At 47.8% G+C, this 27034-nt stretch overlaps 1 protein-coding gene across 1 annotated transcript; it reads left to right on the forward strand.

Moving 5' to 3' along the window:
* The first annotated feature begins 2822 nt into the window (after positions 1-2822).
* Positions 2823-25197, forward strand: LOC138064774 (transitional endoplasmic reticulum ATPase). Its single transcript, XM_068928701.1, has 17 exons — positions 2823-3123; positions 8175-8286; positions 8669-8841; positions 11056-11198; positions 12733-12863; positions 14665-14796; positions 15232-15334; positions 17083-17216; positions 17469-17604; positions 18616-18728; positions 19390-19554; positions 19665-19787; positions 20776-20988; positions 22251-22559; positions 23660-23815; positions 24185-24339; positions 24750-25197. Exons 1-17 carry the CDS (start codon positions 3107-3109, stop codon positions 24853-24855), a joined length of 2421 nt encoding a protein of 806 aa, XP_068784802.1. The 5' UTR covers positions 2823-3106; the 3' UTR covers positions 24856-25197.
* Positions 25198-27034: the final 1837 nt, after the last annotated feature.

Here is a 27034-nt window from a genome sequence, read left to right on the forward strand (position 1 = left end):
TACCTGTGCTTTGTATCTTGGTGTTTCACTCAGTTGCTGTCATTTGGAGCCCAGGAATGTTTTTGGCTGAAGCATGCAGCTCTTAGGTCCTGCTGTACCAACACGCTGCACCAGGGCTGCGTTAGCCAAGGGAGACAGCGGTGTCAGGATCTATCCCTGGGGGGGCTATGCCAACTGCACTGCACAACTCTGAGCCCCTCACTGTGGCACTGGGCTAAGGTAAAGGTGCCCCTGCTCCTGCCCAGTGTTTGGTGCAGCTCATTTGGGGTCAGGAAGGTCCCACGACTGCGTTAGCCGAGTCTTTGGCAGGCTCCATCTCCCGCGAGAAGGAAGGAAGCGGTTGGGGTCTGCAGGCTAAGATGTGAGAGGGGGGAGAGGAAAAATGAAGTGACGAAGCTAAGATGAAGAGTGAACTAGGAAGTACTCCAGACTGACAAGAGAAGGGCTTGGAGAGGTCAGTCTCAAGAAAAGTGTGCTTTGGCCTATAGTTCCTTAAGGAAAATAACTGAGAGACTGAGGTACAAACTTGCCTGTTACAGAGGGGGTTGAAAAACCTGCAAGAGCCTGGATTGACCAAGTTGTGGCCTCAGCTACAGACTGCAAACATAAGGAGGAATTGTGCTGGGATCGTGATTCGGAAGGAAAATGTGTCGAAGCCCATCTGCCAGAGCAGGATGTGCGCTGCCCGGGCACGTGGATGTCGTCCATAAGCATGGCACGAGGGAAGCTGGGGCGTGGGGGGAAGCACTGCAGGAGAATAAACACCTGCACGTTAGCGGGCTCGGGTTTCTCTGGGACCTTCTGGTTCAGTTGGTGGAGCCCCAAACCTGGGGCTTTGTGGCAGACAGGCCCCCATGTCTGCTTTTCTCTAGTCTTGCCGTATGTACTTCCCAGACTTTAAAAAAAGGAGGGTAGGAGAGAAGACACAAGGGATTAAGCACAAGTTGGCCCTGTGGAATAGAGCATTGGCTAATTAATGTATTCATAAGCACCTAGGAGAAAACAAAAGAGAGTGACTGCCGATGTGGGCTGGTGGAGAAGAAACGTTGGGCGCATTTGATTTCCTCCTCTGATGCAACCAGAGGGAGTCAGTAGGGTCTGGGCTGGGTGACTTGGCTCTGGGAGTGTTTCTGGCTGTAGGGAAACAGCATCCAGGTGGAGATGTGGGACCATGAGTGCCAAAATGGGCTGGAAAGCTGCACTTGCAGTGTGGTAGGTCATGGAGAGGTGGTGGAGGAGCTCCAGGATGGTCTCTTGGGGGTTGTTCAAGGGAAGTCTGAGCTTCAGCTTCCTGATGTGGCCACTGAAGGCCAGCAGCGTCTGTGCTAGACAGCAGGAGCAGCTGTGACTGCGGTGCCAGAGGTGGGGGCCAACGAGGCCCCCCAGCATGCAGGAAAGCTGCCCTGCGGGCAGAGGCACGGCTCGGAGCCGCAGCCCCCCGCGCCAAACGTGTGGCCTCTTGCAGAAGCTGTCCCTGCAGATAGCGCCTCTCTCCAAGGTCACCGTCCATCGGAGTTATTTATGCTCCCGAGCTGAAAAAAACAAAACAAAGCTAATCAGGGGAAAGAAACCCCTTTAGGTGCCTTTCAGTCTAAGCGAAGGGTTCCTGGGAAGGCGAGCCCGCAGGCGCCGCGCTCCCCGCGGGAAAGGCAATGCAGCAGAGGAGTTGTGAGCGGATGGTGCAGGGACCCAGCCTGAGTGCCGCCTGCTGCGCTCGCCGCCCCGTTAGACGCAGGATGGACCAGGAGCTCCTGTCCGTCCACGGCCTTCCAGGACGGCTTCTCCCAGCCCGCGGCGGCCCCCTGCGTGCTGTACTATCGCCTCTGTCCGGGCCTCTCGAAGGGTACGGGGCTGCTTCTGGTCGCCTCTCGCAGGCTGGCGAGGAGAAACGCAGGCATGACCTGCCCTCCGGGGAAAGGCAGACCCAGAGCACGTCCCCGAAAACCTCGCTCGGTGGTCGCCCTCGTTAACAAGAGCGTCATCTCTCTCCGCAACCAGGTTTTCGCATACGGAGGGCCCCCATCGATCACAGAGTAACCCCGTGGTTGCTGCGTGGCCTTTCGGCTGAGGCAGGGGTTCTGGAGAAGGAAAAAGCTCACAAAGGCTGCTGTGGCTGAAGCACTTTGAGAAATTGCCGCTCTCCGAGGGGTGCCACAACTCCCCCTGCGAGGAGCTCAGCCAAGGAGTTCCCGGCACCGCCACAGCGTGGCCAGATGACGCCACTTCTTTCAGCACAGAGATGGCTTGGGGCCCGTTGCTGCAGCTCCCTCGCAGGCAGCTTTGGGGAGCAGGCCCCTGCTTTCTTCAGCAGGGCAGGCTGCGGCAGGGCACCCCAGGGGCACTCCCGGGTCAGTCACAGCCAGGCTTGGCTTCCATGCGGGGCAGATCTGAGCACATTCGCCACGCATGTGGGCCCCTAGCTGTCCTGCCACCCCTCATGGCCGCACAGCCTCCACCCCCACGGGCTGGGCTCTGCAATTGCAGCGCCCGGCTGAGCCCCGGTGCGCTCAACACAAGGATGGTGCTTCCTGAACTGTCAATCACCTGCCTCCTTCCTTCTGATTGGCTGCGCTGCTCGTTTCCCTTTCATCGGGCATAAGCCAATCGGTCGGCGATGTTAGACGGGATCACCGTGGGGGCGGGCCATCCCGCTCAATTTTCTCATTGGTCGATTTTTGCCATTGGCTGCCTGCCCGGTGTTGCTGGGTAGAATAACCACAGCAGGAAGGCGCTGTGATTGGCTGATGGGCTTTGCGCTTGGCTAGTGATGATTGGGCAGGGAAAAGAAGAGGGGAGGGGGGAGAGGAGGGGAAGCGCTTTTTTCCCCTCCCTCCCTCGATTCCTCCTCCCGACACACACTTTTGCCTCCCGATTGGCTCAGACTCTCGCCAGGCGAAATTTCCGATTGGCCAGCGCACGCTGTTGCTAGGCAGGCTGGCAGGCTGGCCGGCGCCCTCCCTTCCGATGAGTCGGCTCTGAGGTTCAGTCAGCGCGAAGCGCCCGTAGCCGCCGCCGCCTCCGCGAGCCTGCCCCGAGACCCGCCGCCGCCGCCCGCCCTGAGGAGCCGCCGCCGCCCGCCCCCCCTCGCCCCCCGCCCCCCCGCGCCATGGCCTCGGGATCCGAGTAAGTGCGGCTCGCTCGGCCGCCGGCAGGCCGCGGCCTGGGCCTGGTCCGCGCAGGCGCCGGGCCCGGCCTGGATCTCCCTCACCGCGGCGCCGGGCCGGGCCGAGCGCGGGCCCGCTGCCGATCCCGCTGTGTCATGCAGGCCCCGAGGAGGCGGAGGCGGGGCCGCCGGGATGGGGGGGGATGGGCCGCGCCCGGCGCGTGCCCGCAGGGGGCTCCCGCGCGGCGCCGGGGCCCAGCTCGGGGCCGCGCCTCCCCCCCCCCCGGGGCCTCCCCGGGAAGTGTCGAGTCATGGCGGGGGGGGGGGCGAGGCCGGGCCCTCACCGTGGTCCGGGGCTGCCCGGCGCGGCCCGGGCTGTCCCGGCGGGGCTAGGCCTCCGCCAGGGGCGGCCCGAGGGAGGGCTTTGTCTCCCGGGCCCCGGCGGAGCGGCCGGTGGGGGGACGGAGCAGGCGCCGGTTTCCTCCCCGCCGGCTCGGAGCGGCCCGAGGGCCTCGGGCTGGCAAGTGACTTGGCATTAGGAGAGGCAGACATGTTGTACCGGGCTGGCTTGGGTGGCAGCTGAGGCAATCGGCTATATTTTTCACTCCGGTGTCTTGCCTCGCGCTGCTTTCTGTTCCAAGGCTGAAGATCATCTTTCACGCTCCTCAAAAATGAGTTGAGTAAGAGTGGTCTCTCGGCTCCCATCCCACGTGCGCAGGCGGCTTCGTTGGCCCTTGGGAGCAGTAGAAATGGAACCTAGAAATAATTTTCCAAGTCCAAGAATACTCGAAATGACTTTTTGGCCTTGCCAGAGGCACCTGCCTTCAGTCCCTGTCATGTCCTTTGTTTACCTTTTCTTTTTCTTTTGCAACTCTTGAAAGTTAGACCAGCTTGAATCAGTTCCAGCAAGGTACGCCACGAATTTAGCGTCCCTGGTAGAGCTTGTGTTGGAAGTAATAGTCTAAAAGGCATATTGTGAAGCTGAGTGAGTTGAAGAGTATCTGTAAAAATAAACATCTACCTCTACAAAGTTCTTCTCATCACATAGGTGTCAACAAAAGTTACTCTGCAATTGGGGAAAAAAAAAAAAGTTGCGATTTTGGGGTCAATGCTTTTGGCAGCCATCTTGCTGAAGTGAGCTTGAGCACAACATGTAAGAATGCAAGAGCTAGCAGAGTGTGGTTTTTGAAGAGAATTTCACTTTTCCCTGCATACCTGCCTGAAATAGTGTTTGAGAACTTGGCATCTCAACCTTAGGTATGAACTCACTGTTAGATTCTCCTGTGGTGTTCCAGTGGGTAGAGACCTCTTTCATTTGCTTTAATGGAAAAATATTTTAAGGATTTTTTTCTAATACCTGCCTGGGAAAAGTAGTTCTGCTTGTAACATGGATGCTCAGATTTAGGACACTAAGAAACTGTTGACAAGTTAGTCTCAGAAGCACGTTCATGAGGATGCTGATAAAAAGTCACACAGGCATGTAGAAGATACGACTGTTTTCACTTTCGTTATGGAAGCTGGAATCATTCTGTGTCTGTGACCTTTTTGCTGTATATTTAGAACAGGCTTCCAGGAACAGCATGATTCCCTAGTTTATGTGGAGTTTTGGAGATTGGTAGTTCAGAAGAATCACTAATCATAAAGTACTTAGTGTCCTCACTCATTCATACTGTCCACCCCAGTCTCTGAACTTCTTCATCTGTTGAACTAGAGGAACCCTGACACAGAGAAATGATGAAGTAACATAAGTTTGTTGGTTTTTTTGTTTTGTTTTGTTTTTTTAAAGTCATCCTGCTTAGTCTGTGTCCTCCTCCTCACCCACAATCAAAAGGGCTATAAGATTGTTTAACTGACAAAGGAAAGGGGCTAAACGATGGGAACTGGGAATCAGTTGTTGTTGGTCTTTAGAGCTAGTTCATAGTCTCATCAATTTTATAGACAGCTGGGGTTTTAGGTGTAAGTTTGGCCGTTAATTGTACTGGAGAGTTTGTCCTCGCTTATGGCCTCTGTCCAGGTTTGAAGCAGACTGTGAATTTGCTTTTAATCCAAAAACAACTCTAAAGGTATGTTTTGTGTTCAGTTTATCTCTTTGTTGAATCAGCGGAAGAAAGGAGGGACAGGAAGAAAGGAGGGACACAGAAAGTGTGTGAGGGAATTGACGAAGCTGTTGAGTAGGGGAAATGATCTAAAGGATTTGGACCAGATTCTTTCTGGTAGAAATAGATCAAAACTCATTGGAGAGCTTTTAAAAATTACCTAGGTTAGCTGTCTGTCTTGGCCCTTCGCTGAGGCTTACCACTATGCTCAGGAAAGTTGGCAGAAGAGAAGCGCTGTTCGTGCCATAGGCTTTCCTGTTTGATGCCTTCAATTCAGGCTCTCCTGATGTATAGATATTGGAGACTCTGTGAGGGTGGCTGAAATGCGCAAACAAATTTTGCTTCGTCATCTCAATTATAGCAAGGGACCCCCCAGGAGAGATGCAATGAGGAAAAATGGTGATGGTAATGTTTTAGACTGCCACTGGAAGGCTAGGTAGCCCTTGTCTATCAGAGTCCTTATTCTCCTCTCTAGGATGAGTAACATCATGTTCCTATGTAGCTGTCATGTAATTTCTTAACACTTTTGTTTCTTTGTCTGTAGAACTGTCAGATCGGATAACTGAAGTTGACCCCGTTCATTTAAATGCCTATATATTGTTCCTTGGAGACCTTTATTCCATTTCTTAAATGCATCCGAGTTCTTCAATTGCTTTAAATGCAGTACTGTACTGACAACATCGATCTAGCCCTCCCTTCTTATTTAGGGAACTCTGCAGATGCACAGTTCTTCAGTATTAAAACTTTGTTTTCCCTCACGTTTGGTGGAACTAAACACACCTCTTGCTGTGCTGCTCAGTACTGCTGTGTTTTGAAAGCTATCTGAACTTTTTTTTCTGTTTTTTTTATACAACTTCTGCTTTTGAAAATTCTGATCCGTAAGTCTTCACCTGCTGCCCTGTTCCTCTCCTGTTTATTTTTATCTTGGGTCCCAGGCCAGTTTTTGGGCTCGGTGATAGTCTCCGCATCCTGCGGCACAGCCAGTCAGTCTCAGTGACAGTTTGTATAGTCAAAGTCTGGCAGAGGTTTCTTATTGAAAGGCTTTCGGTTCCACAGCCATGTGCCTGGGATGATTTACATTCTGACTTTGAGTAGGCTAGATAGGAGTGTTGTTTCTTTCTGGAGTCCCTTAGTTCACATCTAGCTGCTGATTTAATTTCCAGTGTCCAGGAGCTAATGCTGATGCAAGGACCTTACAAATAGTTATTTTTATCCACCGTTTCACCTGCAACATCCATTAGCCTGGTAATTTTTTGGTTTAGAATGTCTTATAGCTCTGTTAATTTTTCCTGGTAATTCCTGACCTTTCGATACTCTACAAATGCTGTGCTTTATATTCAAGATGGGATTCATAAGCTCCTTTCTAGGTGTATCCAGTTGCCTTTCTAGTGTCTTTTGGGGTTTAAGAATGTGCATGGATAATTGTCGTTAAGTTTCACATAGCCATTGAAGTGGAGGGACGTTAATTTGTTACCTGTTGCACCCTATTTTAAAGAAGAGAGGGAAAAGGGAAGGGCAGGTCTGTAAAGTTAGGTTCAGCAACTGGTTCTTCTGTTCCCTTAAAATAATGTTGCCTGTCAGTTGCAACGTTACCTGTTACTAGCCCTTGCCTGAGGTTTCCAAAGGGTTTTGAGGCAAGCTGGCTATCCTTAAATGCCTGCTTGTTATTGTTCCCCTTTTTCTTTTAAGTGTCAAAGAAAGGAGCCAGTATCACAGAGTCTCTCTTGGCAAGAGCTCAGTCTTGAGTGTGTCATGGGGACTTCAGGTAACATCCCGTTGTAGGTATGTCATCCTTCTCTGCTTGCTGAAACGATGTAATTTTAAAGACACAGTGAACACGAGAGAAGCATCGCTGCCACAGGCTGCGTTCATACTGAGTAGCTGCTTGCTCTTCTACTTCTTCTCAAGGTTTGATCTCTCTCAGTTATTGTGTCCTTAAAAGAGCTACATGAAGCCAAAGTGTACAGCCAGCATGATTGTCCACAAAGCTTTGTACTCTTCGCTTTTTACTAATGCTTTCACGTACTTAGGACAAAGGAAAATTTCTTTTTTTCTTCTTCTTTTTTTTTTTTTTGGTCAAAATCAAGCCATACTCTGCATGATATTTTGTTATGACCTTAGGCTTTGGCACATCTGGACTGCTTTGAGACAGCAGTTAGATATCCGACAAGGGAAGTAGCAGTTTTCTGGTGCTCTTGCAGGTGGCTAGTGTACAACTTTGAAGAGCTCCCCAGGAATCAATGAATTCAAAATCTTAGTTCTTTTATAAAATAACTTATTTGGTGTATTAGGTTTTGAAGGAAACAACTTAATTACCTTTCTTTCATTTTCTTGCCCTTTGGTTTGCTCCATTTGGTTAAGGTAAATGAATTAGCTGCTGTGGTGTACTGGGCTAGAGCTGCAGTGACTTCTGCGAAGGTTTTACAGAAATATCCAAAACCCAAAATCTCATTTTTTCATGAGGACATGACTATTTTTACTGGCTTACTAGGTTTAACTAATAGGCCTCGACAGACTAAACTCTTACAACTCCTCCTGTCTGGGGAGCTGCAGCATTGTGCTTTAATTCCCCTATTTATCTGGGATTTGGCACCAAATAGACTTAAAGTCTTGCCGCAGTTTTAGCGGCCGTGGTTACGTGTGATTTCAGATGAGTCTGACTAATTCTTTTAGGCAAAACATCTTGCAGTCAGCGACATCTCACTGACTACTACTTTTCAAGGACAGGTTCATGGCTATTTCCATCTGAGGCTAGTAAAGTAGCTAGTGTTTCCTCACAGAAAACATTACCTTTTGAACTCCTGAAACTATTGCCTAGGAAGACTATTCTCCTTTGTCTTATGAACGGTTATAGTTTCCAAAAGACCAGATAACAAAGAAATTGAGACCAAAACAGGGGGTGGCTGGAAAGGGACGAGTGGTACTGCCAGGACTCCGGTATTGCTAGGACTCCTAAGTTCTGTTTTCTTCTCCAGTTCTAAAGCAGATGACTTATCGACTGCCATTCTGAAGCAGAAGAACAGGCCCAATCGGTTAATTGTTGATGAAGCCATCAATGAAGACAACAGTGTTGTGTCGCTGTCCCAGGTGCGTCATCTACAGAAGCAAAACATTAAATGTGGCGAGCCTGCAAGCTGCTGCTGTGTGTTACCTTGGAACATAAGCTGCAGCAATCGAAGTGTTTGTATGAGAAGCTGCAGTAGTTACAAGTGAGGGAGATGGATCATCTTGTTTTCTAGCGCTCTTTCATGGTTAAAATATGCTTTGATTATGAACTTTTCATGTTCAGTCAAGCTTGAGACTTTATTCTGGCTTCAGGACTCGCTCCTGTCCAGTGTAGTAGAATCCTCTGTCTTTGTGGATTTAGTATATCACTTTCAAGATGTAATTCTCCAAAGTCAAATAGCTCTCCTTCAAATACTTAAATTTTTGCTTTGTCAAAAGCTTGTGCTAATGTTATTGTTTACAGGCAAAAATGGACGAATTGCAGCTGTTCAGAGGAGACACTGTCCTGCTGAAAGGAAAGAAGAGGAGAGAAGCGGTCTGCATTGTCTTGTCAGATGATACCTGTTCAGATGAGAAGATTCGCATGAATAGGGTTGTTCGCAACAACCTGAGAGTGCGCCTGGGTGATGTGATCAGGTAAAGACTAGTTTGCTGACTGTTGCATATCCCTGGGTTGCCTAAAGAATTTGCGCGTGGGCTCTGAATTGATTTAGTCAGTAACAGAGGCAGGGTCTGCAGGAAGTACTCCTGTGTCTTCTGGAGGAGATCGTGGGAATGTTTTCAAGTGCATGTCTTACATCAAGGTTTTCGATTCCGTTTACTTGTGCATGTGTTTCTGGCTGTATATACATGTAGATTAATACTAAAAAAACTATACTAACATTCCTCAAGTCTCCTCAGCACTTTCAGAAGCCCAGGTCCTGTCACTAAATCGAGTAATTACCTCACCATTGGCACATTCTTCATCCCAAATTTACGTTGTCAGATGAATTCACGCAGTTTTCTTGTCTGCTAAAAACAGAAAACATGTGAAAAGCATTAAGCAATGTTATAATGGGTCTTATTAATACCATTAGTTCAAGCACTGAACTGCACTGTGACAAGCAGAAGTTAAAACTTGCTAGAAATGATTGACAAAAGCAGGGAGCCGTCAAATAGCAAGATAAAAAAAATCCCCATAGAATCTGTGTATTCCAATTTTTGGTATAAAAATAATTTAAAATTAGTAATGCTTGCAAAAGCATTGCAGGAATTTTGTTGCCCAACACTTGCAGAAAGTAGCGGGGAAGCACTGAAACACACATCGTGGAGAGCATTCCCATTGACTTATGGGAGACAGATTACGTTCTGTGATGAAACAGGGATGGACTCGTGAGCGTTTCTTAAACGCTGAAATTCTGATTTGCAGACTTAAGTGTGGTAGGGCAGAAGGCTCTTCCTTCTGAGCATCTTCCTGATCTGGAATCTCCTACCTCTTTTGGGAACATTGGAGCCTGGTTGCTAGCACTAGACTCCCTAGGGTGAGACCAGGGATAATCTCTTAAATGCGAAATTCATTTCATGTGAACTTTCTAAGAGCAGAGGAATGAGGCTGTTCCACCGCTCTCTACCACTAGAAGAGGCCAGTTCTAAACACTATTACAGGTGGAAGAGAACGGTGCTTTGAGCCAGGCTGGCTATATTTGTCTGTTTAAAATAAAGGTGCATTTTTACTTCAAACTGGTGTGAACCGGTTACCATTGGGGTCATTTCTAGTGTGACAATTCATCTCCTGTTACCCTTCTCTGCTGGGACTGTCTGTAGTGGTTCTGAGCCTTCCAGATGTGTTACCAATTTTCTTAACTGTTACAAGGGTCAGATATGTTCCACACCTCCTTGGTTTTCTTGCTGATATTTAATTACTTACTCTGCTTATCTCCATGGCTTGGCCTCTGCCGAAATACAGGTTCATGCTTTAATCACTTTCTGCTTGTGGTCTCTGAGCTGTTTTCCTTCTGGGGCAGCGTGTCTTTTCCTGTACTCTTCTACTGTATCTTCTCTGGGGAGCGTGTGGTAAAAGGCTCTATTAAGCGTGTCTAACAAAGTAATGTATGAAAAGTAGCACACTTAGTTGCAGTTCTGTGTAGGCGCTTTTATCTGGCAAAGCTGATTGGAACTTTCTGCCTCCCTGCAGCAGTTTGTTACTCTGAGCTATTGCTACAGTAATCTGTTGGCCTACACTGTAAAATAATAACTGAAGTGGCTTTTAGTAGAAAAGGGGGAAGGGTCCTTAGGACTTTAACTGGAATGTCAGCCTCTGCAAAGTGAGGTTGACAGCTATCTGGCTGCAAGCTAATTACCAATGATTGGTACTGAAAGCCTTTGCTCATAAGCAGGGTTATGAGCAACAGGAGGTCTATTATAGACGAGAGAACTGAAGAAAAAAAGAATTTCTCCTAGCTCCCTTTCCCTTACGATCGGTTCAACAATTGCTTCTTGTAGAAATAAAAGGTAGCTGGTGACTCTCCTAAGCAATTTAAGATGCATTAGTGAAGTTGTGAGCTTTGCCTTGGTGGGGAAAGGGAGGCTGCAGAAGAGCAGGATGTAGGAAGAAGAGTATGAATCTCTCCAGCAATCTTGGGGAGTGCTGACAGGAATGGAAAGCGTGCAGTGTGAAGACTAGTTCTCCTGCAGGGATGCTTATTACTTTATCAATGCTGAGATGTTCTTCGGCAAGCAGGAAGTCGTACCAAGGCTTTGGAGAGTCCTTGCTGGTAATTGTACGGGTCTGGGACAAGTTATCTCATGCCTTTCCCAGCTGAGGTACAAAACCAGGATGATGTAGCTAACTGGAATTTTCTTCTGTTGCAGCATCCAGCCCTGCCCAGATGTGAAATACGGCAAACGTATCCATGTGCTGCCGATTGATGACACAGTAGAAGGGATTACAGGAAATCTATTTGAGGTCTACCTCAAACCATACTTCTTGGAAGCATACAGACCCATCAGGAAAGGTAATAGCACCTGTTGTTGAGGTCCTGATGACAGTGGTTGTGATCTAGTCCCGTGGCCAATTAAAGAGAAGCTCCAGAGACACGCACAGCGCTCTGCGTAGCATTAGGTTGGTATCTGTAGAACAAGAATTTGCTGATGCTGATTTTTCTGACCTTCAGAAAAAGAGTGGTATCTGCTGCTAGCATAGCAGCCTGATGGTTCTCCTGTTTTTTTTTTTTTTTTTTCCCCTCCTTTGGCTGTTCTTGCAAAATAGGATGGGAGAGTGTCATAAAAGGCTTAGGTAGAATGCAGGAAAAAATCTTGTTAAACTGAGTTAATATCACTTGATGGGATTGGGTGTTTGCCTGTGTATTAGTCAGTTGGTCAGATATACCAGCTGGCACCCTGACTAAATTCACTGCTTCAACACAATTTAATAAATAACTAGGAGAGTGCATAGAAAAGCCAGCTGCGCTTTGCAGAGTTGTGCTTGTAGCACTTCTACTGGAACAGATAGATCCTAATAAAGCATAAACAGAAGTTGAAGTTATCACGCTGCTTTAGCCAATATAGCCAGGAGTGACAGAGTGCAGTAGACAGAAGGTTAGGACATCCAAGGCTGCAGTTCTGTTTGCAGGGCTTTGTGCGGGCCAGAACAGCCACCTGGAAGTCACTTCTTTGGTACTGTGGTAACAAAAGCAATAGGCAAGTAGTGGTTAGAGTGACTTTCTCTCAGGGGAGACAGCCAGCAGTTACTGCCTGTTAGCCTAGAACACCATCTGTGTGAGATGGTTTGGGATTTTACGGAGGTAGCCTCCTATTTTTGGGGTCAAGTATGCTGTTCTTCTGCAAACTTTTCAACAACCTTTTGTTGGTAATGGCAACTCACCATTGCAGTCTCGTTTTGATTTCTCCAGTCTCACTTGTGACTTACACTTGTGATTGCGTGTTCTACTGTCCCTCTGCTGCACACTGGAAGCAGGCAGCTCTTTTTCAAGATCGGAAACCAGTTATTAAAGGAGGCAGGGAAAACAGAGCAGTTAACACCTTAGTCTTGGGCCATATAATTAGCCTCTTTCATTGGGGTTGCTTCCATGTCAGTCTGTGACCGAGTAGATGAATCAAACTTGAATTGCAAAAAATTGTGAAAATTTTTGTCCTTAAACTATATCTGAATTATTTTTAGGAAGTTTTTTTTCCTTTAAAAAAAAAGGAAAACAAGTTGCAAAACAGTTAAGTGTATTTTCCATTCGTTTTCAATTTGATAACTGGCCTTTGACAGCGTTTGGTATCAGGACAGAGAATTCTTTTCTCCTGTTTGCCGATTGTTTTGTTCTGGATGAAATTTGAGAACTTCAACCATTGCAGAGCCAAACGATGCTCTGGTAGTCATGGTGCACGCAGCTCTTGAATTTAAAGCACAGACTAGTGGTAAAACACTAGTAGCATGTGCTTGTGTAACCTGCTTCGTCCTTTGAGACTGCTGATAGTACAAGGGTTGATATTTTGCAAATGTCAGTTGCAGCAGGCTGCTGAAATGTGAGATTTTTACAGGTGACATCTTCTTGGTGCGTGGAGGGATGCGTGCAGTGGAGTTCAAAGTGGTGGAGACAGATCCGAGTCCTTACTGCATAGTGGCTCCAGACACGGTGATCCATTGTGAAGGAGAGCCCATCAAACGGGAGGTGAGCAGAATCTTGGCGTGCCGCTCTCCACTGAATCCAGTTCATCTAACAAAACCTGTTTCTGTGATAGTCCTGAAGAGCACTGTTTGCAGTTCCTGGTTTGGCATTTTGTTTATTGACTGCAGTGGTTAGAAAATTTCAGTATTGGGATACAAGCTGCTGAAGTTAGAAAAGTGTGCTTCCTGTGTCCTTCCTCAGATGCTGAGATAATATTAATGCTTAGATTTTCTGAGGTGATGCCGTGCTTGGGCCACAGCAGGTTTGGCATCTACTTTGAGATATCTGATACTGGGCTTGGATGCATCTTTTAATTCAGAAGTTCTCTTGAGCCATAGTAGGAAGGAGCTAAATTTGTTGCTAAATTTCATTCCTTCAGAAAAGAAAGCAATTAGTACTTTTTCAATGAGAAGCTTGAGATCTTTGAGAGACTGAATTTTTTCCAGTCTCATAAAGTATCTAGCTTTGAGCATCCCAAGTTTTAAGGTAGCCTGAGCGGCCTGTCTGTCAGGTCTTGGCCACCTTACTCCTCAGAGTAGGAAACCTCAGAGATGAGAGCTAAGTTGGTTGTATGCTTCACAAAGGAAGTGCCTTTTAACTACTTGTATTGGGGTGAGTGGCAGTTCTTAGCTAGCTGCCTTCTGAAGAATTCACATCTACTTGACGCTTATGAGACTGCGTCTGGGTCCTGGATGAGTCCAGCTGGAGCTCCCCGGGACAATGCAGACACAGATGGGGGTGAGTTCAGCTGAGGTCACTGAGATGACAAGGGGCTGGAGGCTGGGTGGACGAGGAGAGGCTGGGAGCAATGGGGTTGTGCAGCCTGGAGAAGGGAAGGTGAAGGGGGGGTCTTACTGCTGTTGGCAAATGCCTGATGGGAAGGTGCAGAGAAGCTGCGACCGGGATCTTCTTGGAGGTGCCCAGGGACAGAACGAAAGCAATGGGACCAAAGGAAATTCCCATTAGATATAAGGGAAAAATATTTCTGCGTAAGGGTAGTCAAATCCTGGAGCAGGGCCTGGAGAGAGCAGGAACGTCCACGTTTGGAAACCTTCAGCCTTGATGAGGCCGGGCTGTCTCAGGTTTGTAGGGGTTGGACTGAGCCCCCCTTGAGGTCCCTCCAGCTTAGGTGATTTTTAGTGTGGCCTAATGTTGCAGATGATGAAGGGCAGTAGAGATTTACATGGCCATGAAACAAATGGGTGCTGTAGAGCTACATTAGAAGCGTTAGTTACAGTTGGTCTTATCTGCATGTATGGGTCTTAATCTTAGCTACAGTATTCAAGTCAATTCCTGAAGAAAACACTACGTATGAGAACTGTATGGTACCTAAGATAATTTGAGTCGTTAGACTGAAATATATTTATCCCTTAAACCATAGTTGATGTTTTATACTGGGCTTCATGGTCCATTTTTATCTTTGTTAGCAATGGTAGAGGATCGCACACCTTTTTTTTGGACTAGTATCTCTAGGGAACGAACCTGTCGGCAGAGACCATCGTTCAGGAGGGTGGGCTGCATTCGTTCTTGTAAAAGCCTTGGGGGCTAGGTGCATTCAGGTGATCCTCGTTGTATGTCTGAGAAGACAGACCTAAGAGTTGCTGAATACCACAGGAAGACTTGAAATTGGGAAACCCCGAGTAACAAAGAAATGGCAGCAAGCAAAACTTGTGGCTTGTTCCCTTTATAAGCCAGCACTTTGGGATTCTGCGCTACTCTCTAGAAATTCCTGGGTTCTGTATGCTGGGAGGGATTGAACTGTTGTTGTTTCCCTCAAATGTTTAATATATTTCCTTCCTGGTAGGATGAGGAAGAATCATTGAATGAAGTGGGCTATGATGACATTGGTGGCTGCCGGAAGCAGCTGGCCCAGATCAAAGAGATGGTGGAACTTCCACTCCGACACCCTGCCCTCTTCAAGGCAATAGGGGTGAAGGTAAGGTATCCTGGGTGCGCCGTGTGAATGAGTCGTCTTGCCTTTGCTGAAAACTCTTGATATAGGAGGATTATGAGGTATTGGGGAGGACAGGAATAAATAACATAATGAATAACCTGGTTTTCTTTGTGTTGTTTTTTCCTCTCGCTGATATTAAGAAGGTATCGCCTTAGGCGTTTTAGACACAGAACGAAGTACTAGAAACTTATGAAGCGGAGTGTTGCCTTGAATCAGCACTGTCAGCTGTTGGCAAAGTTCTTGTTTCTGTGTCGTGTAAACTAGTAAGGATGTTGATAGTAATGGTAGGATGGCAGCTGTTGCATGAGCTTGCATCAGAATTTTGGATTTGCTTTATCAAACACTCTGTTTCACTGTGAAGCTACTTAGGCACTCAGAAATTAACTCACCACCTAAATCCTTTGGCTTTGTCTGCAGCCGCCCCGTGGAATTCTGCTGTATGGTCCTCCTGGCACTGGTAAAACACTGATTGCCCGAGCGGTTGCCAATGAAACTGGGGCTTTCTTCTTCCTGATCAACGGTGAGTTCTGTGGCTGCTTTGATCCCAAGTCTACTTTGGGCTTATTCATCCAGCTCATGGTAACGAATGGTATTGATAAGGCTTTTAGAGTCATGTTATCTTCCTGAGATCTGTCCTTACCTCTTTGATATGTGGCTCTGGAGACACTTAGAGGCCGTTCTTGTGGAAGTGCCTGTAGCAGCACTTTCCTTAAGCTTAACGGTTTTGTAGCAAAATGGTGGGAAGATGGCTTTAGAATGCAGGGGCCTGGACTCTGTTTACGTTGGTGGGGGCAGAGTTAGGACTGAAGTGCTGAGATTATTCTTTGTATATGGGTGCAGAACACTCTTCTATCACTGCCGGCATGTTTCATTTAAAAAAGAAGGTAGTTTGCACTGGATTTTCTTTCCCTCAAGCAAAGCACAAGACCTATTCCGCTTCCCATAGCGTTAATTGGGAGGAACTTCCCTCAAAGCTGTAATGGGTGCCTTGGGGCTAGTTGCAAGTGGCAGAACCTCGTACTTGATCACTCTCCCCCTTTAGCAAATAAGAGAGATGCTCTTTTTTTGGCCGGTAAAGACCAGATTCTGAATTTTCCTCACTGCTTTTCTGTCCCATTTCATAGGCCGTGTTGGAATGACCGAGTTTGTGCTTCATGACTGCAGCTTTCTTTCTAACTTCCGTTGCATAGACTTCTAATTTCAATTACATAGACCTGTTAGGGTGAAAGCAAAGGAGGACATAGCACAGCGTAGGGGTGGTCTCAAGATGCAGGATGCAAGTGGGCTGTTCTTAAGCATATATCGCCCTTGTAATATACTTCCGAAGTGTGCAAAAGGGACCTCTGTATGCTAATGCGCCAGCCTTTTCTTTAGAGACTTGTGCTTTGTTGTATAAGAAAAGTAGTGGTGTCAGTGATACGTTCTTTGCCTGCAGCTCCAGGTTTGGGACTAGCAGATAACGTTGTAGGATAGGACTGGTGTGAATCCGTGAGTTACTTTTAATGTAATGCTCTCAGGACCTGTCTGCACCAGTGGCTCTGCAGCTAGCTGACTTTAGCCAGCTGTATTCTCCTGAGGATCAGATAACTTTTTCTTGGATCTTTTAGAAGAGCACTTTTTCCTCATTATCACTCCCATCATCATGATGGAAAAAGCTAAACAGAATAAATCTGTAAGTCTGTATTTGTGTTCAGCCCTTATAGGAGATCTCGGGGGACTGCTGCCCTCCTTTCTAGGTTTGATGTATTTGTAGATGATCCCTTTTGTTACTCTTTTTGAGAAGTTTTTTTCGGAAATGCTCTCGCTTATGGGCTCTTACAAGGGGGAATATATACCCGTGTAGCGCAAGCTAAAAATAGCTTCAGTGTCTTGCAGTTTTTTCCTTCCTTCAGTGTCTTGCAGTTTTTTCCTTCCCTACCCCAATAATTCGTCACCGTGTAATTTGGTTGCTTCTCTTAAAAGCTAGGACTGGCATTAACAGTGTGTGGTGGCACATTGCAGAGAAGCTCACCAAGTGTGCAATAGGGTAAGGAAAGAGGCAGCTAAAGGTAGCTCACTGACTAGCGCTGCGTTCTGATAGAATAAACTGAAAACACCAGAATAATGGTAGAGAGTAGTGCTGCATGCTGTCCTTACCTGTACAGATGCAAATTTAGTGAGAATTTGGTTGTTAGTGTTTGCTTTGGCTTAAGATATAGACACTCCCATGTGATCTTTGTACTAAAAAAAAAATTCGGCAGCGTGCTGAATTCATGGTGTATTTTGCAGGTCCTGAGATCATGAGTAAGTTGGCTGGTGAATCTGAGAGCAACCTGAGGAAAGCCTTTGAAGAAGCAGAAAAGAATGCTCCTGCCATCATCTTCATTGATGAACTGGATGCCATTGCTCCAAAGAGAGAGAAGGTAAAGAAAGCGCTGGGTCTTCAGATCCTTTTTGGTAGCGGCTGACGTGAACCTCAGCGTTAGAACATAAGTTAAATGCTGCTTTACCCGAACAGTTCAGTCAGACTTGAGAAGATTGAACACCTGGAGTGATACAGTTTAGGAGGTTTCGTAGTAGCTTGTGGATATAATATCCATCTGTTGCGGTGCACTACTAGCTGTTGTGCCGTGTTGTAGAGCTGTGAGTCTTACTGTTGCTTTCTTTCTCCGTAGACACATGGAGAGGTGGAACGTCGCATAGTGTCTCAGCTGTTGACTCTTATGGATGGACTGAAACAGAGAGCACACGTAATTGTTATGGCAGCTACCAACAGACCTAACAGCATTGACCCAGCACTCAGGCGATTTGGTAACCAGGATTGCCATCTCTTTTCCGTGTGTCTGATACTTTCTTACAGGTTATGTTTGGGGGACCTTGAAAAGAATGAGCAGAAATTAACGTTAAGCAATTTCTGTATGTTTCATAAACTACTGGCTTGCTTTTGGTATCGTTTTCTGTGCTTTATTAGGTTAGTACTTGTAGAAATAGTAAAACACTTTGAGATCGAATGATGTGCTAGCCTCCGTTAGGTGAGGCTGTTTCAAGACACACTGAGGAGTAAATGGCTACTTAAAGGGTGTTTGTGTCTCAAGTTGCACTAGGCTCTGAATTGTCCAACTTCTCATAGTTTTATTGCTGAGAAGTACAGTAATTTCTGAGATCCAGGTTTTCAAAACTTCACAGAGAGAGTGAATGTCTGGGCAGTATGTAAAGACTAAAATAGCAAACCAGCCAAGCTTGCAGAAGAGAGTAGCCTCTTAAATGTGTAACTAGCCATTTGAACACACAGCTATGATGAGAGGCAAGTGATAGGTGTCCGTACCTTAGGAAATATTGCAGTAGCACATAGGTTTCCTTCCCTTCCCCCAATTACTGGGGCCGTTTATGGTTTTCACCGCTCTAGTACTGCTGTGATCAAGTTCTGAAAAATCTGTCTCTCAGTATTTGCAGACACGTGTTGTGCTGAGGATAAAAGGGTGGAAATGAACAAAAGTGTCTCATGGTATGTTGGTTACAGGAAGCTAATTTTCCTAGAAGTGAGACTTGGGAAAAAAATTACTGAACCAGTACCTCTGTGTTCTGTAATCTTGAACTCTAGTTAAAACGGTAGTCTCGCTTTCCCTAAATGGCTAAATCCTTTCTTCCTGCTCTGATCTGACTTAGCATGTATCAGAGAAGCAGAGAAACTCACAGCTCTGTCGTTTTCTGGAATTGTACGTGTCTGTGGCTTGTCGTCGTCGTCTTCAGTCAGAGGAAGGCAGCAACTGCAGCCCCTTTAGTTCAGAGTCAGCAGCTTAACGTGTGCTTTGTACTCCCCAGGTCGTTTTGACAGAGAGGTAGATATTGGTATCCCAGATGCCACTGGGCGCCTGGAGATCTTGCAGATCCACACAAAAAATATGAAACTGGCTGATGATGTGGATCTGGAACAGGTGAGTAGCGTGCTATTGGGAAGCTTGTCTGTGCAGACAGACGCTCCTAATGCTGGGTTTTGCAGGGAAGAGTTGTTATGGTTTGATCGTGTAAATGTTTCATGCCCTCCTAAATGAACTGCTACTAGGTGAATATGTGATCTCTGGGCTTCCCTTAACCAGTTTACAAGTGACTAAAAGTCCTCGCGCGCTAGTTATAGTGACATGACCGAGTTAAACATCTGTCCAGTCTGGAAGTGCCTTGACACAGTCTTCCTGGGTTTGTTTGCTTGCATTCTTTAAAAAAAATATATATATATGAAAAATAAAAAGCAAGCCTGAAACAGGCTATACAGGTGCACGTTATGGTGAGACTGGAGCACACGTAAACAGGATGGTTCCCGTCATCTCTGTTCTGAATGAAATTCTTCAGTCCTCCGGGTTGTCTTTCGGAACTCTATCTGAATTCCACCTGTAGCTTTGATCTCAGGCAGAACAGCAGTGTCTCTGCCTGGTAAATGGGTGATAGCACTTGTCTTCAATTCAGAGCAGAGCACTGGTGGTCCGGTCCGGTCCTGTCCTGGAGTTTGTTGCACCTCTGAGTGAGTGACCAGAGCACATATAGCCCTTGCCGAGTGCTTGCTTGTATCCCTGTGAGTCATAGCTGATGCTCTGCTTTCAGGTGGCAAATGAGACCCATGGCCATGTTGGTGCTGACTTGGCTGCTCTTTGCTCAGAAGCTGCTCTTCAGGCTATCAGAAAGAAGATGGATCTCATAGACTTAGAAGATGAAACCATCGACGCTGAAGTGATGAACTCTCTGGCTGTGACCATGGATGACTTTAGGGTAATGAAGGAGTGCCCTTCTTTCTTTTAGGTGCAATGCCTAGTTGTGTATCTGGAAATTGTGGACATAGCATGTTAGAATTCGTATAATGCCTTCTCTTCTAATGGTAGTGGGCTCTAAGCCAGAGCAATCCTTCCGCTCTTCGGGAGACTGTGGTGGAGGTGCCACAAGTTACCTGGGAAGATATCGGTGGTCTAGAAGATGTAAAGAGAGAACTCCAGGAGCTTGTGCAGGTAAGGGCTTCTGACATATCCTTGCCCTGTTAGCTTTAGTAGTAGTAATAAAAAACAGGACCTTTTCAGATTCCTATTTGGGCTGGGAATAGGGTAAATGCAGAGCTTCGGTATTTGCTTGCAGTGGACTGAAAATACCATACCGTTTCCTCTCAGCGAACATAGCGAGGGGAGGGTGCTGGAAAGCAACAGCTGACTTTTGCCAGTTGAATCTACATTGACTTCTTTCACGGACTTTCTGCTACATGCAGAAACAGCCACAGCAGTGCATCTGCTTCTTTTATGTGTGAGAACACTGCTGGGATTTCTGTTAAGTGGTCGTTTATGTGCTGGAAAGTGAATGCAGGTACTCGTACAGTATACCTCTGAAGGGCTTTCCATCAGTATTACATAGGGATAGGTGAGAGGTGTTTGTGAAGCCTTCCATGAAGGGAGAGGCTGGGACATACTGTCAAGAATGGCTTGTGTAAAGTTTCTAGTGCCAGCATTGGGGTAGTTTGGTTTTGGTGTGCCCTTACTTTCAACTGATGCTGTAGGAACACCCTCTCTATGAATAAAAATCTCTTTTCCTTCTTATTCAGTCTAATTTCCTGGCGTTAAAATTATCACGTAGTTCTGACCTTGTTGCTGGGGATACATGCCCACCTAAAAGACGCCTTGGCTGTCTCTGGAGGGCAGAACTGAATAGATTAGATAATGAGTTGTTCCCTTTCGCTTCTATAGCGTGGAGTGAAGGCGCACAGCATGGGTTAAGCGTGCTGGAAAAATACCTGAAACAATACTCTGTCTTAGGGGTGGTAAATGGGACGCTTAAGGCGGCTCTGCGGTTTAGCTGTGGTGCTTTTCAAACCAGCACTCTTTCGAAAGCTCCAGTAGCACCTAGAGGCAGAAGCTTTTATTTAAACCACCAGAAGTCTCGGGTATCTGTCCTGGTAGGAGGAAGGTACGGGTCTGTTTTGGCTCATTTCCAGATTTTTCTTTCTTTCAGTATCCCGTGGAGCACCCAGACAAGTTCCTCAAATTTGGCATGACTCCATCCAAAGGGGTTCTGTTCTATGGGCCACCTGGTTGTGGTAAGACGCTGCTGGCCAAAGCCATTGCCAATGAATGCCAGGCAAATTTCATTTCCATCAAGGGGCCTGAGCTGCTTACCATGTGGTTTGGCGAGTCTGAAGCCAACGTGCGCGAGATTTTTGACAAGGTAAGCGTTCCCTCTGCTCCCTGTGCTGTGTTTGCGCTCAGATACCCCAGAACGTTATTCTCTACTGAGCGTAGCTTACTGGCCCAGCGCTTGTTTGTTGTGTCTGGTGTTTCCCCACTTAGTCTGTGACTGCCTGCTGCTTTTCTGATGTTAAGAAACTAATCCTTTTTGGCAACATAACTCTTTAAATGGTTTTCTTCTGCTACCCTTTGCATTGTTGTTGTTGGACAATAAACGTTTAAGTGCCTTAGCAATGCAGCTAGGCTTAGGATGGTGCAGATATCCTTCAAATCCCTGAAAACTTATTTTGAAACCTCATTAGCCATCACCTTTTGCAGACCTTCAAAACGTCCTACAGGTTCTTGTACTGCAATAAACACGGCTTAGGAAGGAGTTCACTCCTACTGCCCAGTTCCCTCTAGGTAGTGTTACCTCCTTTTCCAGGAGGTATCTGCAGGGATCAGCTTGGGAATCCTCATTCTTAAGACCAGGGAAGATGCTGTAAGACCAAAGTTAGAAGGAGTTTGAGAGAGAATAATTCGTTTGGAAGGGAACTTCAGACACCATCTAGTCCAACTGTTTGCTCAGAGCAGGGATAACTCGGAAGTTAGATCAGATTTTTCAGGGCATTGTGTAGTTTAGTTCTGAACATCTGCTAAGGATGGAGAATCCTTCACTTCTTTTGGCCTGTGTACCGGTATTTGAGATTTCTCATTATGAAGAATTTTTTTTTTTTTTCCATGTTTCTAATTGGAATTTCCCTTGCAGCAATTTGTGCCTGTTACATCTCGTCCTTTCGCGGCACACCTCGAAGAAGAATCTGGCTACCTCTTCCCCATAACCACCCATTAGGGAGCTGAAGGCAGCGCCTGGATCCCGCCTTCCATTTGATGTGTCTGTCTTGATTACTGATACTTTAGTGCCTAAATAGCCATCTGAGAACCCTAGATCTTGCGGGGACAGCTCTGGTCCAGGCAAAATGGCTTCAGCTCTCCCTGTAGGCATTGGAGTTACCACCTTTCTGCTTGGTTCACCATGCTCCCAGCTTTGGGGAAATGCAGCTTATTGTTCATGAGAGTTTAATGGGTTTGTGCGGCAGGAGGCTATTCCAGAGCAGCTTTCTCCAAGCTGTCCTTAAGGCAGCAGTGCTCTAGCGCTCCTTTGAGCGACTGTAATTTTAGGGTAGGCTTAGTGGGAAATCCGTGTACTTCCTGTCTGGTGGTACTTAACATGCGGGAACCGTACCTGTTTGCTTTTTGTAGGCCCGCCAAGCAGCCCCTTGTGTGCTCTTCTTTGATGAGCTGGACTCCATTGCAAAGGCTCGAGGTGGGAATATCGGAGATGGTGGTGGTGCTGCAGACCGTGTCATTAACCAGATTCTGACAGAGATGGACGGTATGTCCACCAAGAAGAACGTCTTCATCATTGGTGCCACCAACAGGCCAGACATCATTGACCCAGCTATCTTGCGCCCTGGCCGTCTGGATCAACTCATCTACATCCCCCTGCCTGACGAGAAGTCCCGGGTGGCTATTCTTAAAGCCAACCTGAGGAAATCACCAGTTGCCAAGGTAGGATCTGTGCCCTGACTGTGGTTGACTTGGGTTTGGTGCATGCTTCAAATGCTTCTCACAAGCCTCAGACAGAGCAGAGGGCTCGTGACTAATCCATGCAGTACCGAGCTGGGAAACCTTCAGTGCCTGAATGACAGAAATGAAGAGATGGGAGGGAGGCTTGAGCTTTGCATCTAGATATCAATGAAACCAGGTATCAGTGACACACAGTTACTGTGTGTGTACACAAAGTAGCACAGCAAGTCTTAATCACATGGTGCAGGAACAGGAAAGCCTGCCACCAGCGTGTTAGGGAAGATGGAAAAGATTCTTGTACTTCAAAAGAAAAGTGGGTGTTGAAAACCAGGAAGGAAAATGGAAGTTGAAGAGGAGTCATCACAGTAAATTGGTGCTGAATTTTATCACAGGCAAGAGCTATGCCCCTTTCCCGGGGGAGCAGGCAATAATGCAACCGACAGTGTCGTTAATCAGAGAAGAGCAGGTGTCAAGCAAGTGCTCAGGCTGTTTTATGACAAGCTTACCTTTTTAGGCCCTATCAGGAAGAAAAGCTTGAAAGGAGGTTATGGTGCTACTCCATCAGTTGGAGGGAAGGAGGAAGGTGGTTGGTCCTGTCTCTTTGTGCCCCTTCTCCTACATGCCTGTGCTCTGTGCTTCCCTCTGAAGTGATGTTGCTGCTTTATGTGGCAGAAGGGTCTCTTGCTGGTGATGTGAAATGCACCTGCAGGTAGTGCTCTCTGCTTGTTACCTCCTGAGCTAGTGACTCCAAGGCATTACTGGTGTGTTAGAGCCTGACGCTGTTTCGTTTGACCCCTCGTGCTGATATCTGAGTGGGTAGTACCCTAAAACCAGAAGTCCGCCTGCTTCTCCTTGAGGATGAACAGTGCAGGGGAATTTGTAGCTGCCTAGCAGGCTCCTCTTGATCGTGTGAAGAGTGTGGCCTGCCGTTGTGTGGATCTAACCTTTCCCAGAAACGAGAGCCTTCATAGCTCATCTCTTAAAATTGGTCAGGGTTAAGGTGGTACCTTGGTACCATGGAGATCTCTTTGTCCCTTGAGAGTGTAAGGCACAAAGGACAGGCCTCCCATGTTTTTTCCTAGGATGTCGACCTGGATTTCCTAGCTAAGATGACCAATGGTTTTTCGGGAGCTGACCTGACAGAAATTTGCCAGCGTGCCTGCAAACTGGCCATCCGTGAGTCCATCGAGAGCGAGATCAGGCGAGAACGTGAGAGGCAGACCAACCCTTCTGCCATGGTGAGTGAGGCACCTCTGAGCTTTCCCTGCTCATGAGAGATAGGCAGCCCACCTCTGCCCGTGGGTGAGGCATGATGAGTTCCTGCCTGTAATCCTCAGATGGGGACGAGTAGGCTCTCAGCACAGAGCGCTGAGCTGGAGCACTTTGTTCTCCTCTTGTGGGAGGGTGAGGCCCTGCTAGCGTGTCTCATTGTTGGCATTACTCAGAAGGCCCCTGCTGCAGCTGTGACTCACTGTCTACTGCAGTGTCCCTCCCTAGTCCCTGCCTTGGCTGGTATCAGAGCATCCTGGCCTAGAGGGAGGCTGGGGGCAGGTGTCTGGCTGCAGAACTTGGGCACACAGCTCACCTGGCCTCTCTATCCCATGCAGGAAGTGGAGGAGGACGACCCGGTTCCTGAGATACGCAGGGATCACTTTGAGGAGGCCATGCGCTTTGCTCGCCGCTCTGTCAGTGACAATGACATCAGGAAATACGAGATGTTTGCACAGACTCTACAGCAGAGCCGTGGCTTTGGCAGCTTCAGGTAACCAGGAGGGAGGGCGAGAGGGCAGTATGACTCAGCCCCAAGGGCAGCTTCTCAGCTGCATACTGAGTAACAATCCCCTCTTCCACCAATTTTTCCCATTCTCCCCAGTACATACAGCAGCTAACTGAGTACAGGGCCGGTATCGGCTGTGCTACAGGCCGGTTGTAGCTGCTCTGTTAGTGCTCTTGAGGGCCGTCTACATTGAAGAGCCTTTTTCTTTTTAATGCAAGCAACAGCTGGCAGCGATACAAGCCTTTTGTATGACCTGTTGTAAGGCTTCTTCCCGTTTCACCTCTCTGTCCTACTTGGCACCTGGGTGTTGGTGTGGAGGGGAGGAGATTGTACTGAGCTGGGAGGAGGCTTTTGAACAGCATCTCTTCTCTCCCCTTCTGCAACGTTGCATGCAGGTTCCCGTCAGGTAACCAGGGAGGCGCTGGTCCGAGCCAAGGCGCAGGAGGTGGCAGCGGGGGCAACGTGTACAGTGAAGACAATGATGATGATCTCTACGGTTAACTCACTGTCCTCGGTGGACCAAACTCCAAATCAGGCCACGTTGTACAGGGAAAATCCAATGTTCAATGGACTCTCGGCTTCTTCATTCCTCAGTCAGAACCAGTGTAGCTGTGCGTCAGACTTTGTACAGGGAATGTTTTCTGCAAACAAATCTACACCAATGTTCAGTTGGGAGGCAGACAGTGAATTAACAAGGAGGGGAGCCGACTTAATTTCTGAGAAATTTCTGTTCTAGTTTGTGGCAGAATCAGCAGCTTTAGCAAAGGGTACAACGCTAGCCTGTATAAAAAAACCCCCACAAAAATAATAAAAAAAAAAAAATAAAAATCCCACAAAACTCTAGCCAGGCCCTGGCCATTCCTTTGTGAAAGTTCCCTAGTTAATGAGGCTCATTCTTATGTCTTTAAACTCATGTTAACCGAAGAAATGTGCCGGTTTGGCAGCCTCTTTCCCTTGCTGTTACTTGGTTGCAAGCACCAAACAAGAGCGTGCTGTTGCTTGTGACAGGTATCTGGTGTTCTTTCTCCAACACTAGTTGTGAGCCTTTGGGTCTCCTGCTGCTCTGGCTGCTGTGCAGCAGCGTAGCCCAAATCCCAGTCTGCTCTTTGAGCTCCGGTGCTCTCCCTGCCGGGCTGTTGGACTCTGGCAGGCAGGAGTCCTATTCCAGCAACTGCCCTTTCATCCGTCCAGCCTAAAGGATGAAGGGTGTGAGAGGGTTCTTGAGCTGTGGCTGGAATCTGTGGTGCAGCATGGCCTGAGCGTGCTTAGGCCAAAGAGGAGCCTCCTGGGCCCGTGCTACGGACAGCAGTTTACTGTTCGTCAGGCTCTGCTGAAAGATTTCCTTCCCGTTCAGCTGAAACAATTCACGTGTGCCCTTGGGGTTCTGATGAAGGGCTCGGCTCTTTTCTGTTAACCTCCTTACCTTCCCTTTGTTATTCCCTGTACGCAGTAGCCAGGTTTTGATCATGGTTCTTAGGCTTCCTTTCCTCCCTTGGTTCATTTGCCCTTCTCTGAACTGCGAAATGCGCTATGGCGCTGTGCTTTTCAGTGTTGTACCTGAGAGAAGCCCTGGGGCTGACAGCTAGTGCTTGCCCTGTCCTGGTGCACGTGTGCTCATTCACCTAGTGCTGTCCTGAAGCCCTTGGGAGTACCTGTTAAAGCAGGTGAATGGCCCAAGCAGCAGAGGAGCTCTCAGGAAAAATAGTTTGGCTAGCTGGACAGCAGAGCTGTTACAGGAAGAGCAGCTGCAAGCTGGATCCCGTGCTGCTTGTAGTTTGAACTCATCCCTAAACTTCCTGATGAGCCAGACAGCTTATAAAAAGCTTCTTGCTCTGTACAGTTATTTTTCACTTCCACTCTGTGTGGTAAGGGGGCTGGCTTTACAAGAGGGAAGTGGGGAGGCCCTGAGTGCCTATGATCCATGCCCCTGAATTGCAGCGTAACAGGCGGGGAGGGGTCAGGGCCAGCAAGAGTTGGCGCGCTGATGCGTTACTGTCATGGACAGCGCTACCGCGAAGACTGTAGCTTCAACTCGTCCCCTTGCTGCTTGTTGTCGACTGCAGATCTCACGAAACGAGCGCCTGTGCTCACCCTCCGAGACAGGCCGGAGGCTGGGTGCTCCTTTGACCCTGGAGAGCTGGGCGGGCTTGTCCGTGGCTGGGTTTGCTTCTCCTTTCAGTGGGCTGAACCTGCAGTTTTGGCCAGCAGCCCGTTAGAGCAAGGGAGGTGAGCGTGGGGAACAGCCCAGCGAGGGGGGAAGGTACCCTGGTCGACGGCAGGGGAGACAGTTAGCTGGCCTGAACAGGGAGGTTTCTCTCATTTCTGAGCTGCGTGAAGGGGTGCTTGCAGCATGGCCTGCGAGCCTCTTGCTTTCCGGGCTTGTATGTGAAGTCCTGTGGGTGGTGAGGTGTCCCTCGCTATCTGTCTCTAGATCACCCAGGTGCGGGCTGGATTAGTGGTATTTGGGGTGCATAACTGGACAAGGGAAGACCTGCTGTAAGGGGGGGGGGGGCTAGAGAGGAAAAGAGAGCCTGTCATGCGAACGCAGGAGTCGGGGTGGGCTGGATATGGCCCAGCCCCTGGGAGCAAGGGGGAGATCCTGTTACCTTGGCTATAAGATGCACTAAGCAACCGAGTGCCCGTGGGAAGGGCTGGGTGAACTGGGGGCCCTGCAAGGATT

The sequence above is a fragment of the Struthio camelus genome, chromosome Z, assembly GCF_040807025.1.
Source record: "Struthio camelus isolate bStrCam1 chromosome Z, bStrCam1.hap1, whole genome shotgun sequence".
Taxonomy (NCBI): domain Eukaryota; kingdom Metazoa; phylum Chordata; class Aves; order Struthioniformes; family Struthionidae; genus Struthio; species Struthio camelus.

Excerpts from the sequence above, each read along its gene's own strand:
- LOC138064774 (XM_068928701.1), top strand. Across the intron at positions 15,335-17,082 it reads TTTCTTCTTCCTGATCAACG|GTCCTGAGATCATGAGTAAG; the intron begins GTGAGTTCTGTG and ends TGTATTTTGCAG. Across the intron at positions 22,560-23,659 it reads GGAAATCACCAGTTGCCAAG|GATGTCGACCTGGATTTCCT; the intron begins GTAGGATCTGTG and ends GTTTTTTCCTAG.